Source organism: Oryzias latipes, chromosome 13, assembly GCF_053564925.1.
Source record: "Oryzias latipes strain Hd-rR chromosome 13, Olatipes_Hd-rR_3.1".
In the NCBI taxonomy this organism is placed as follows: Eukaryota; Metazoa; Chordata; class Actinopteri; order Beloniformes; family Adrianichthyidae; genus Oryzias; species Oryzias latipes.
In genome coordinates this window covers 11662675-11675582 of record NC_136249.1, presented here as the reverse complement: position 1 = coordinate 11675582, position 12908 = coordinate 11662675, and the positions used below count along the sequence as shown (strand labels likewise).

The 12908-nt window shown below is 39.8% G+C and overlaps 1 protein-coding gene across 2 annotated transcripts in view; it reads left to right on the top strand.

The window, feature by feature from the left end:
* veph1 (ventricular zone expressed PH domain-containing 1) overlaps positions 1–12908 on the top strand; it is a 76150-nt gene that overhangs the window by 6573 nt on the left and 56669 nt on the right. Inside the window, exons 2-4 of one of the 2 annotated variants that reach the window (XM_023961681.2) lie at positions 611–805; positions 993–1211; positions 10609–10783. In XM_023961681.2, the coding sequence (XP_023817449.1) occupies positions 668–805; positions 993–1211; positions 10609–10783 (532 nt within the window). In that variant the 5' untranslated portion in view covers positions 611–667. Of the gene's footprint in view, positions 1–610; positions 806–940; positions 1212–10608; positions 10784–12908 lie in introns of both variants that reach the window. The other variant, XM_020708427.2, reaches the window with a different exon arrangement.

Sequence of the window (12908 nt, the reverse complement as noted above, 5' to 3'; positions counted from 1 at the left end):
ATCCTGTTGTCATAATTTTTCCTTATTGCTGTGCTTTTAACTTACCAACTAAATTACAATAGATGTTTGGAAGTTTAATTATAAAATAAATTTGCCTAATTTTGTTATAAAATTGCATTTTTACTTATATTTGTTTTAAGTTATATTTTGCAAAAACCAGGAAATGTATTTATTTTTTATCTAGTAAAGATTATTTTTATTAGCACCAAATGATATCTATAATGAACAAATCTATATTATTATTTAAATTCATGTAGGGTTTGGCTTTTCTTTCTTGGAGCTGCTGTTGAAAGACTTCCTCAGAAAAGGTTCTGTTAAAGAAAAGACTGAACAGAACTTTTACATCCAGCCCATCTGATCCAAGACTTCTTGTATTTGATGAATCAGGATTTTTTCCCAGTTTGCGGGATTGACCCCAGGATTTATGTTACCTGTTTCTAACATTGCATGTATTTTTGACGTTAAAGCGCTTTAAAATGAATGATTGGATGACACTTTTTCATTTGTGATCAAAATGTGAAGAATCTAACATTTTTTAATTGTTTGTGTTAAGAATGCGCTGTTATGATGTAAGAGTTTTTCTGATCAAACTGCTATTTGCTCTCCCCAGTGGGACATAAATGACTCAATATCAGCTTGACTGAGAGGACTCTGAACCTGGATCAAGATGCACCAGCTGTTCAGCCAGGTGCTGAACCAGAGGGATCTGTCCAGAGCAGGAGATCTGTTCTCTCTAGAGGACTCTGACATTGAGGATTGCCTGTCTCAAGCTCTGGACCAGATAAAGAACATCTCCTGCTCACCGGTCAGCATGCATATTTATCATGCATATTTACTGAAACTGATACAAACTTGAAAATGACCCAAGACATGCAAAGTAAATTACAGCAGTGATGAATAATGTATGTTTTGATGCATATTTACTGTTTTTTGTCCCTAGATTGTCATTGTGTCCCTAAGTTTGCATTCTATTGCTGCCTGTATGCTGACAGGACTACCTGACCAATGACAATGACCAAGCTGTGGTGGAGATTTGCATAACTCGCATCACAACAGCCATCAGGGAGACAGGCTCTGTGGAGCGACACAGCACTGCTCTGGTGGGACTGTGGGAGTCGTGTTTGGAGCATAACCTCACCCCTCAAGGAGAAAACACAGAGGACACGCCGCATGCAAAGATAGCCTCTGACATCACCAGCTGTATACTGCAGGTATCTTAAACAAAGTCCCACACATGCTTGAAGCTTATTGCTGTCAACACATGGTCATCGTAACACACAGTTCTTAACGAACACTAACAGTATGACTTTGTCCAATATCCTAGTGCTAGTCATCAAGAACTACTTTGTTATGCTCTCGCTTTGAAGAGAAATTAAGTTCTTTTTGTTGTCTACGTCCACACATACCGTAATTGCCAGGCTATAGAGCGCACCTGATTACAAGCCGCACCCACCCAATTCTATCAAGATTAACCACTTTATACATTCACAAGCCACAATTGTTTACAAGCTGCTGCTGTTCAACAGGCACATCACTGAGACAACGTGGTCTCAGAGAGAGAGGTTAAGCCTTGTTATCTGAACACACCCACATCTGCCAAACAGCATGGACCTCACTTCAGCAACCAGCTCCCTCACTTATGGTGTGGAAATTCACACTCAGATTCCCCACTTCCCATGAGTCTTAGGGGTTTAAGGCGGGGCTAACCCCCCGGTTCGCCACACTGTGTTGTAGATTGAGGATGTACAGTGAGGTCAATAAGTATTTGATCACCCTGTGATTTAGCAAGTTCTACCACTAAGAAAACATGGAGGGGTCTAAAATTTTAATCATAGGTGCATTTCCACAGTGAGAGACAGGATCTGAAGAAACATTCAGAAATCACGTTGTACAATTTTTTTAAACAATTTATTTGTATATTTGATCACTTGATTATCAGATAGATTTCCGACCAACAAAGACATGTTGTTATGCTTTTAAATAGTCCAACTCCACTCTGCTCATGATTCTAAATTAGTTGCACCTGTTTGAGGTGGTTAGCTTGCATAAAGGCACCTGTGCACCCCACAATCAGTCAGAAGTCTAACTACCAACATGTGCAAAACCAAAGAGCTTTCAAAAGAAACAAGAGACAAAATTGTAGACCTGGAAGTGGCTACGGGGCAATTGCCAAGCAGCTTGGTGAGAAAAGAACAACTGTTGGAGCAATTGTCAGAAAATGGAAGAGGCTAATGATGACTGTCAATGTCCCTCGGACTGGGGCCCCTTTCAAGATCTCACCTCGTGGGGTATCGATGATGCTAAGGAAGGTGAAGAATCAGCCCAGGACTACATGGGAGGAGCTGGTCAATGACCTGAAGAGAGCTGGGACCACCGTTTCCAAGGCTACAATAAGTAATACATTAAAACGTCATGGTTTAAAACCATGTATCGCACAGAAGGTTCCCCTGCTGAAGTCAGCCCATGTCAAGGCCCGTCCGAAGTTTGCCAATGACCATCTTGATGATCCAGAGGAGTCATGGGAGAAAGTCTTGAGGTCAGATGAGACCAAAATAGAACTTTTTGGTCTTAACTCCATTCGGCGTGTTTCGAGGAGGAAGAAGGAGAAGCATCATCCCAAGAACACCATACCTACACTGAAGCACGGGGGTGGAAGTATCATGCTCTGGGGGTGTATTTTTCACAGGGAACAGGACGACTGCACTGTATTAAGGAGAGGATGACAGGACTCTGTGTTGTGAAAAACCTCCTTACTTCAGTCAGAGCGTTGAAGATGGGTCGTGGCTGGGTCTTTCAGCATGACAATGACCCGAAGCACACAGCCAAGAAAACCAAGGAGTGGCTCCGTAAGCATATCAAGGTTCTGGAGTGGCCTAGCCAGACCTAAATCCAATAGAGAATCTTTGGAGGGAGCTGAAACTCTGTGTTGCTCAGCGAACCCTGGCAGAACTAGAGAAGATCTGTATAGAGGAGTGGGCCAAGATCCCTGCTGCAGTGTGTAGAAACCTAGTGAAGTACTACAGGAACCGTTTGACCTCTGTAATTGTTAACAAAGGCTTCTGTACCAAATATTAAAGTTGTTTAACTCAAGTGATCAAATACTTATTTGTCACAGTAAAACACAAATAAATTATTTAAAAAAATCGTACAACGTGATTTCTGAATGTTTCTTCAGATCCTGTCTCTCACTGTGGAAATGCACCTATGATTAAAAATTTAGACCCCTCCATGTTTTCTAAGTTGGAGAACTTGCTAAATCACAGGGTGATCAAATACTTATTGACCTCACTGTATATGTGCTGAAACTGCGTGCGTGTTTAAGAAGAAGCAGGGAGCTGCAGCGGAACGCAAGAGCAGCTCTCCCCTCCTTCCGCCTGTAACACGGCAGCAATGTGGAAATAACCGGGCTGGTTAAAAAACATACCAGTAAAAGAGAGCAGCAATGACTTATAAGCACGCGCTCTGTGCGTGTATTTCGGGGGTGTATTTCCTCCCACAACAGTGAAGGAAACTTCTGGCACGAAGCAGACTGGCTTTTCCAGTCCAGTTGGTGATGGTGGATTTTTTTACACTGCTTTTAACGATTGCTTTTAACTTGAAAACTGCGACATATTGTAGTGGCGGTCACATGCACGTTGGGTCTAATGGCACCAAAGGATTGTGGGATGCGGCTGAGCATGGGTGTTTCTTTTTTTGCACCATGACTGAAGTGTCTAAGAGCTGAAGCTAGGTCCATGCTGTTTGGCAGCTTGAGTGTGTGTCAAAGCAATCGTGCTTGTTGCTGGACATAGAATTATGGAGGCAGACTCCACTCTGAGGTTGCTGGAGCGCTCCTGGTGGCCGATAAATAAAAGCATAAAATAGCTGCTTTATTGAATAAGCCATAGGGTTGAAAGTTGGTGACAAAAGTAGCGGCTTATAGTCTGGAAAATACGGTAACATAATTTTTCCTTTTGTCAGGCATCAAAGAGGTGGTTTACTTTGACATGTTTCACCATCACTATCAGCTGTTTGTGATAGGCCTGTCCTCTTTATGAGGTTTGTTGAAAATCCACCTATTTTAGGCTTAAAAAAAGGTAGCTATACTAATAGCACCAAACGGATGAACATGTACATGAAGGTCCAACACAACAGGATAAGAATAATAGTATGTGGGAAACCCACAGACTAAAGTTATGTCTGAATTAACTCCCTAACCCCCAAAAGACAGTATAATGTGGGACTATTGCCCTGGATTTTAATGCAATTTGGACACATGCTTTCTGCCATCTTTCAAATGAAAAATTGTTCAAACCCAATGCATTGCGGTCTCTATCTTCCAATCTCTTGGGCATAGATGCACCCCAGGTTATTTGCAGAGACTTCTGTGAGATTTCAGGGCACTGGATTTTAAAATTGTAGATTCAGACCGTCCAATAACATGGCAAACAGACTATCGAGTTCACTAACCAAGAGTAGTGAGTGAGTTTGGACATAGCCCAAGACCAGCACCTGCTATGGTTGTCAAAACAAGCTGCTGTTAGAACTCTGTACGAACAGACCAGCATCTTCACGGATAAGGGGACAGCACCATGGTACACTAGAATGCTACCGGATGGGCAATAAATAAAGCAGAACAAAAGGTGGAAAATTAAAGATAAAGAACCAAAGAAAAAAACATGAAACACAAGAAGAAGGGGGAGAACAGCTACAAAGACAATATAATTGCTCTATACATTCTGATAATAACAGAACCAATACAAAGAACCATTAACATGAACTCAGCAACTAAACGTCACATAAAACTCAATAAATTGGTTCATCCTAAAGACAAAATAGAAAAAGGACATGAATGAAATGTTAATTAAAAATAGTACATATGCTTAAAATCCCACTCCAATCATCTTTTGATCTATTTTTAAAGCGTTTTCAGTGGTGTTCTAATCATGATTATGCAGTTTTAGCCTACATAAAAGTCATTGTCAAGTGTGATTTCTCTAGAACATAGTTTCTGCAGAGCAGCAGTAGTTCATTAGAAATTCCCAACACCCCTCTGTTTACACTCTCTCCCACAAGATTATATCCCCTCACAACCCTAAACTTTAACGGTGCAACTAAAATATTGAGCATTGTTGCAGCTATCCAGCCGTACAGAGACACAAAGACGTACACTGTACGACAAGAAAGACATGGATCTATTTGTCTGCAAGTGGATGCATCAGAGCCTGCCATAGTAGCATTTTTTCTTCTTCTTCTTCTGATTCACAACGATTTGAATAAAGAAATATTCAGAAATACAATTTTAAGCTTAATTTTCTTTCTATATCCTCCATCATGAGAAAAATATCACAAGAATATGATAAAAAAAACAACACCATTTTCATTTGAGCAGGTCTTTAACATGAGAAAGGGGAGCACAACAGATTGTGAGAAGGTGAGAACAGGAATACTAGCAAAAAAAGAAAAAAAATAGAACTTCAAGTCAGCAATTTCAAATAACTGCAAAGTAATCACATCATGAACTGGGTCAACAAAGTAACAGGAACAGAAACAGGTTTACCCTCGAAAGAAGCTATAGAAAACCACATCCTCACTCACTTGGAAAACTTTTCTCCTCGGACCAGACTGAGGAAGATCTGGTGTCCTGGGTAGATCTGAACGATTTGTTTGGCTGGCCACATTCATCACAAACAGCTGATGGTGACACGTCATAGGGCCGTCGGCTCAAATATGTTTAATGGAACTGTGTGATGAGAAAAAAAAGTAAATTGTTTCTGGCTGAGAAACCTGTGTTTATAGAGCTGTAGGGTGGGTGCAGACAAAGAGAGGCTTGGTTTATGACTGGCTTAATTTTCTTTGTACCATCAGCCACAGAATGTTGAGAGGGGCTAACGGTGGAGTTTGAATGTTTCAAGGAGAGACTGAAGATGACTTTATCACAGTCCAGTGATAACGTTGTGGTGACCGCAGCTCCTAATGTCTGCAGGAAAAAAAATCCAGAGAGATGTTGTTGGAGAGGGGCAGCAGGGATGCTTTTGGCTTTGGTTTAAACCCATATCAGCTGTCATGGAACAGAGCGTCTGCAGCTGATAAGAGAAATTTGATTGTAGATGAAATTAAAAAGCAAGAAGATGTAAGATGTCCAAAAGAGTTTCTCAGAAGTCACAAGGCTTTTGTTTTAAGCTAAAATCAAAAAATCTGTCGTTTTCTAGGACATGGTTTCTGTAGAGCGGCAGTAGTTCATTAGAAATTATAGATGTGGGCAGGGCTGTTGGTGGAGGAGCAAGCCCCTCCCCACCCCAAGCTAACATTAGAGTTGCAACAAAAATGCTGAGCAATATTGGAGCACTTTAAATCCAGATGTCAGCTCAGATGAGGAAAACAGAGACGTACATGAATCTATTTGTCTGACAGTGGAGGCATCAGAATTGGGAGCTTGTGGCCCACTAATTGTAGTTTGTACGTAGCAACTTCAAGCTTTTTCCAGCGGCATTCTTTCATCTGCTCCTGATTCACAATGAAATAATATACTCAGAAATGCAGTTTTAATTTTAATTTTCTTTATATTTGTTCCCCATCATGGGAAATGTGCTATAAAAACATGTTAAAAATACTAATAACACAATTCTAGTTGGAGTAGGTCTTTGAACAGTCTAGGGAGAGTTTAGCCTATCCTCTATTTTAACATACTAAATGTTTGGTGGGATGTAAAGTAAAGCTGCTCGTGGCGAGTCCCTACAGGTTTAGAACGCCACATCCAGATGTCTATCTTTGAGGTCGACTGATGAGACAATATGTCATTTCAAGTGTCTGCCAGGCTTCTAAAATCCTTGTCCTTTACTCATGCTAATTTATTCTTTATAAATTTAGCAGCTTATTGTTTGCACAGTTGTGTTAATATTTTGCAAAGTATTTTATACTCCTTTTACAGTAAGTCTGCTCCACACTGCTCACCTTTTGGATCAGGTACATCTGGTCACAGATGTAAAGAAGACCTCAAGTTGGTTTGAATTGATTCACTTACATTATTGTTAAATAATTCCAGGTGAAGCAGTGTTTTATAAATAGTTTAACCTTTTCTAAAATTAGTTTTTAATGATGTTACTGTATCCCAAAAAGTGAATCAAGATCCTAACTGTTCTGTACCTGAGGTCTTTTTTTCCTATTTTTCTAATTGCATTAAGTTTTTTGATCTAAACAAATTGATTAATTGTTCATATTTAAAGTATGTTATTACTATATTACAGAACTGATCAAATTATTTGCAGCACTGACAAAAGGATAAATAAAAACAAAAAGGTTTTTTGGAGGTAATAAATAAGAGACAACCACTTCTTGCTCTGTACTTTAGATTAAAAAAGTTAATATATAGGAGATTGGAAATGAAAAGAGAGCAATCAGTGTTGTGCAACTACAAAAAAACAACAACAAAAGAGAAAAGGTGAAATTTCAACATATTTAGAGAAGCAGAAGAGTTTAAAGTTACTGCACAATCACACTGATATCTTATGTTGTATTTCTTTCTGATGGATTATAACAGGTACATTGAATAATTGCTTTCTTACCCCATGAGCCCTGTAAAGCTAATTGGCTTAAAAGCTGAGGGACGCCTTCTTCACCTTTGACCTCTCTCTTCGTCTGCTTCTAGGGAAACAGAAATGCAATATCACTCTAAAGAAGCTACTCCTTCTGTTACTCACATATTTACATGCACCAATACCTCCATCTACATATGCATTATTAAGACCAGATTTTGATTGAGCACCATCATTTTTTATCTTCTCATTTCCTTTACAACTAATCTCTTTTAACTTTCTTTTCTTCCGTCACTTTTTTATTTATCAAGAGGTTTTGGGTAAGAAAAAAAGAAAAGTTTTATTTACTCTATGGATAGAAAAAGGAAAAGTATAATTGGACGCCGCCTAGAGAAAATATAGCTAGAGAATCAGTTGCATAATAGAAAACTATGCAGTCAAGTTATGCAAGTTAAACAATCACTCAATAACTTGGCTGTGGTTAAAAAGGGAGAACATTTCATGTGAATTAATCAATGCATCAAACAGCTAATGTGGTTGCCCATGCAGTGTAAGGCAAGGACATCAAAAATTTCATAAAAAATATTATATAATTTATTTTTCGAAAAACATCTAGACTAACCAAAATAAGCCCTTAAAGAGGTCAAAGTAACAAAAATAAAATGAAGCTTTAAATTTAACAGAGGAGGACAACTGAGCAGACAGACAATTGAAAAACACAAGGAAACATATATATATATACATATCCATATACCTATACAGATACATATACATAACAAGGCCTTGCAAAAGTATTCGGCCCCCTTGAACTTTTCAACCTTTTGCCACATTTCAGGCTGTAAACATAAAGATATAAATCTGTAATTTGTTGTGAAGAATCTACAACAAGTGGGACACAATCATGAAGTGGAACGAAATTTATTGGATATTTCAAACTTTTTAACAACTAAAAAACTGAAATGTAGGCGTGCAATTGTATTCAGCCCCCTTAAGTTAATACTTTGTAGCGGCGCCTTTTGCTGTGATTACAGCTGTAAGAGACTGAAACTTTTGCTCATTTCTCCCCGCAAAACAGCTGGAGCTCAGTGAGGTTGGATGGAGAGCGTTTGTGAACAGCAGTTTTCAGTTCTTTCCACAGATTGTTGATTTGATTCAGGTCTGGACTTTGACTAGGCCATTCTAACACCTGGATGTGTTTGTGAACATTGTAGATTCTGCTTTATGTTTTGGATCATTGTCTTGTTGGAAGACAAATCTCAGTCCCAGTCTCAGATCTTTTGCAGACTCCATCAGGTTTTCTTCCAGAATGGTCCTGTATTTGGCTCCATCCATCTTCCCATCAATTCTAAACATCCTCCCTGTTCGCGCTGAAGAAAACCATGATGCTGCCACCACCATGTTTGACAGTGGGGATGGTGTGTTCTGGGTGATGAGCTGTGTTGCTTTTACGCCGAACATATTGTTTTGTGTTGTAGCCAAAAAGTTCAGTTTTGGTTTCATCTGACCAGAGCACCTTCTTCCACATGTTTGGTGTGTCGCCCAGGTGGCTTGTGGCAAACTTTAAACGACACTTTTTATGAATATCTTTAAGAAATGGCTTTCTTCTTGCCACTCTTCCAAAAAGGCCAGAGAAGTAGGCAGTTTAGCTCAGGGGGTAGAGCAGGTTGTCCAACAACCAGAGGGTTGGCGGATCGAATCCTTGCTCTCCCCAGCCAGAGTCGCCCCCCCAAGCGCGGCTAGTCTGCAGCTCACCGCTCCCCCCAGGGGATGGGTCAAATGCAGAGAAAGAATTTTCCCATTGTGGGATAAATAGAATAAAATTATTATTATTGAGTATAGTATATGACTGATTGTTGTCCTATGGATACTCTCCCACCTCAGCTGTTCTCCAGACATCTCCAGTTAAGGTCAATAAATGAGGTCCATGGTCATTGGACTAGTTCATTAAAACGGGACAACAGATTATTTTTTTATTCTGTTACTTGTTTTTCATGCACTCTTATCCAATGACTGAAATTCTTGACTCACTGTGTTTTTTTTCACCAAGTAGACATTTTCGAAATGTGTTGAGTCTGACATTTGGGAAGAAAGTGTAAAAGTGGGAGATATGGGAAGGAAGAATCTGTACATCCATGCACATGGAAAGATTCACAGCAGAATTCTACAATTTTTTGCCGTCTTTACTGTCTTTACAATTTTGTTCCTTTCTAAATCAAAACTGAAAAACAATTAAACAGATATTCAGTATATTATAGGTAAAAGATCAGGCTGACAGAGGACAGGCACAGCACAGCCTGTTTTTGAAAACAACTGATAGAACAAGATTTTTTTGGTATTTGAAAGAGACAGCTTTGACTGTTATCAAGTTGTCCTGTAGAGGGTGCAATTGCCTCTCAAATCCCATTCTTTTACCTCTTCCAAAATCCCTCTGAGAACCAATATGTGCATGTGTTCCACCTCCCTACAGCTTCCACTCCTTTCTGTTCCCTATTTTTGCTACACTGAAGGGAAAAATGCCTGCAACATCAATCTGAAGACCACTAAAGTTACATAAAGTTTTAGATAAATGTCTTTTTGCTGTAACAGTTATGGTGTTTGGCCTGATGAGTTTTACCGTCCTATATCATAAATATGGGCTGTCCATACTTGACCTGCTTTCTAGCAATTTTTCTATCTATTGGTGCAGATTGTCTAATCACAGATTCTTAGTTTGAAACTATTTTAAAAACTTGTTTCATTTAAATGAAACATGCACATTTCTAAAGAAATGGAAAGTAAAAACTCAAATTAATCACTATCAACAACAATTTACTCATCTGTTTTAAGTGTGCAGCTCACTAAATCAGCTTTCATTCAGAAAAAGTTTTGGATGGTTATTGTTCCTTCCATTTAGCTTTTTCTATGTGCAGATACAGGATGAATAACAATTAGCATGAAAGTAAATGTTAGTGTGATGCAAAAACTTTAATGCTGCATTCCTGATGTGTGCCTTTTCATCTGTGGATAGTACAAAAATCACCCATATGTCTGATATACCTTGAAAGATGTGCTTTTTCCAATGCGTGTCATCACCTGCCCTCTGATGTTTCCTCAGAACTACAGCAGTCCCTCGGTCATGGTGCTGGCTGTTCCGGTGGCGGTACGCTTCCTGCAGAGGGGCAACCGAGAGCTGAGCAGGAACATGTCCAGCTATCTCTCCCTTGCTGCCATCGCCAAGGCGGATCTGCTGGCTGAACACACTGAGGCCATCGCGGTCAGTGTGCTTGAAGGTAGGGGGCAGTCGCACATGTTCCTCCAGTTTTGTTGCCCCAGAGACAGTCGCAGATTACACAACTTGTAGTCAGTCACTCAAACAGTGGAGCATTTTAGTGAAAAACATTTTTTTAATTTACCTTAAAAGATTTCCAAATAAGTCCATTATGGGTAAAATTCTGTTTAATTGTTGCTAGCTGACGTTAAACTTGCAGAAAATGTTAGTCATGTGTTAGCATTGGTTTTAGCAAATTTTGTTACACTTTTTACTATTCGGCGATGCAGAAAGTGCAAATAAACAAAAAAAAAGTAATTAATGAGCAAAAAAGATTTCATTGAATGTCTACAGGTGGTCCCGAATGCTTAAAATGTCTAAATGTAAGTTAAAAGGCCTTACAAATTATTCAATTAAAATAATTATTAATATGACAAAGTACTTTTCCATATATCAGCATCTGTTCTTTGTTTTTCTTTGGTCCGACAAATTTAGCAAAAAGGGTATTTGTCTTTCTGAGTAGAACTTCAGTTATAAATAATACATTAAAAATCAAATCAAACTTTATTTATAAAGGACTTTTTATACCCTAGTAATGTAAAATGCTTTACAGAATAAAAAAGTCTTTCAAACCCAAAAAACCAAAAGCAAAAAAAAAAACCTTTACAATTAAAAAAAAACAAAAAATATAAACCATTATTCTTTTAGGTGACTGTATGGGATGAGGGTCCGCACAGCTAAATCTTTGGCCATGGTTATCGACCGGAGAAAGGTAGTTTGCCATCTCTCGATGGGTGGAGTGTCCTTACCCCAGGTGGAGGAGTTTAAAGACCTTGGGGTCTTGTTCACGAGTGAGGGAAGATAGGAGCGTGAGATTGACAGGCGGATCGGGGCAGCGTCCGTAGTTATGCGGTTGCTGTATCGGTCCGTTGTGGTGAAGAGAGAGCTGAGCCAAAAAGCTCTGGGTCATGATCGAAAGAACGAGGTCCCGAATACAAGCGGCTGAAATGAGCTTCTTCCGTAGGGGGGCTGGGTGCTCCCTTGAAGATAGGGTAAAAAGCTAGGTCACCCGCGGAGAGCTCGGAGTAGAACAGCTTCTCCTCCACATTGAAAGGAGTCAGTTGAGGTGGCTCGGGCATCTAGTCTGGATGCCTCCTGGATGCCTCCTGGACGCCTCCCTGGGCGGGCATGTCCCACTGGGTGGAGGCCCCAGGGTAGACCCAGGACACACTGGAGAGACTACGTCTCTCGGCTGGCCTGGGAACGCCTCGGGGTCCCCCCAGAGGAGCTGGAGAATCCTTACTCATCAAAATCCTTATAAAACATTTTTGATGCTTTGTGAAACATTTATTAAAGAACATTGGATTATTGCTCATAATAGTTTTGTTTTTTTAAATGCAATTGACTGTACTGTAGCGTACTTTATAACGCACATTAGAAGTGTCATCTCACTCTGTACCTCTTCTTCATCACTTAAGTTTGCTAGGGCATCTTCTTTTAGAAGAGGCCGGTTTCATCCAGCATTTATTTATCCGGATGATATTTATTCTCTAGGATCATCTTCCTCAGCATTTCAGGATATTTGCTGGTGGCTTCTGAGTCAGCTGATGCCATCTCTCCATGCAGGGATACAAACTTTGGTAACAGCAATTCAGAAAGTGGTGGAAATAGGCTGTGAAGTATTCCTTAGCAGCCGCCAAGGAAGCCGAAAGACCGGTGTGCTCTTCATCTGCGCTCCCATCCTCCCCTGCAGCACCTCTTTCAGACGCACAAGTGTCATACAAGCGTCTTGAGCTGAGTTTTTGTGATGAACCGGAGCAGTCACGTGACGGAGAAATAACTAGCGAATATGTGAAACCGCAAATAGAAAATAACAGTACATTCAAACTTTTTTTAAAACGTCTTAACTTACTTCCTTAAATCTGTTGTCATCTCGTCACTGGATGGATGGCACTAAACGCACAATGAAAACGTTTTAGCTCAAAAACTCAAGAGTTTGAGCCAGTTGTTGTGAAGGAGCTATCTCTAAAAACACAGCTCCTTCTGGCTCTTTGAAATGCTCTGAATTTTTTGATGTGTTTACCCCCCAGGCCTCAAACAAACACACACTCACACGTTGTTTTCTGACGGATGAGGCTTCTGCAGAA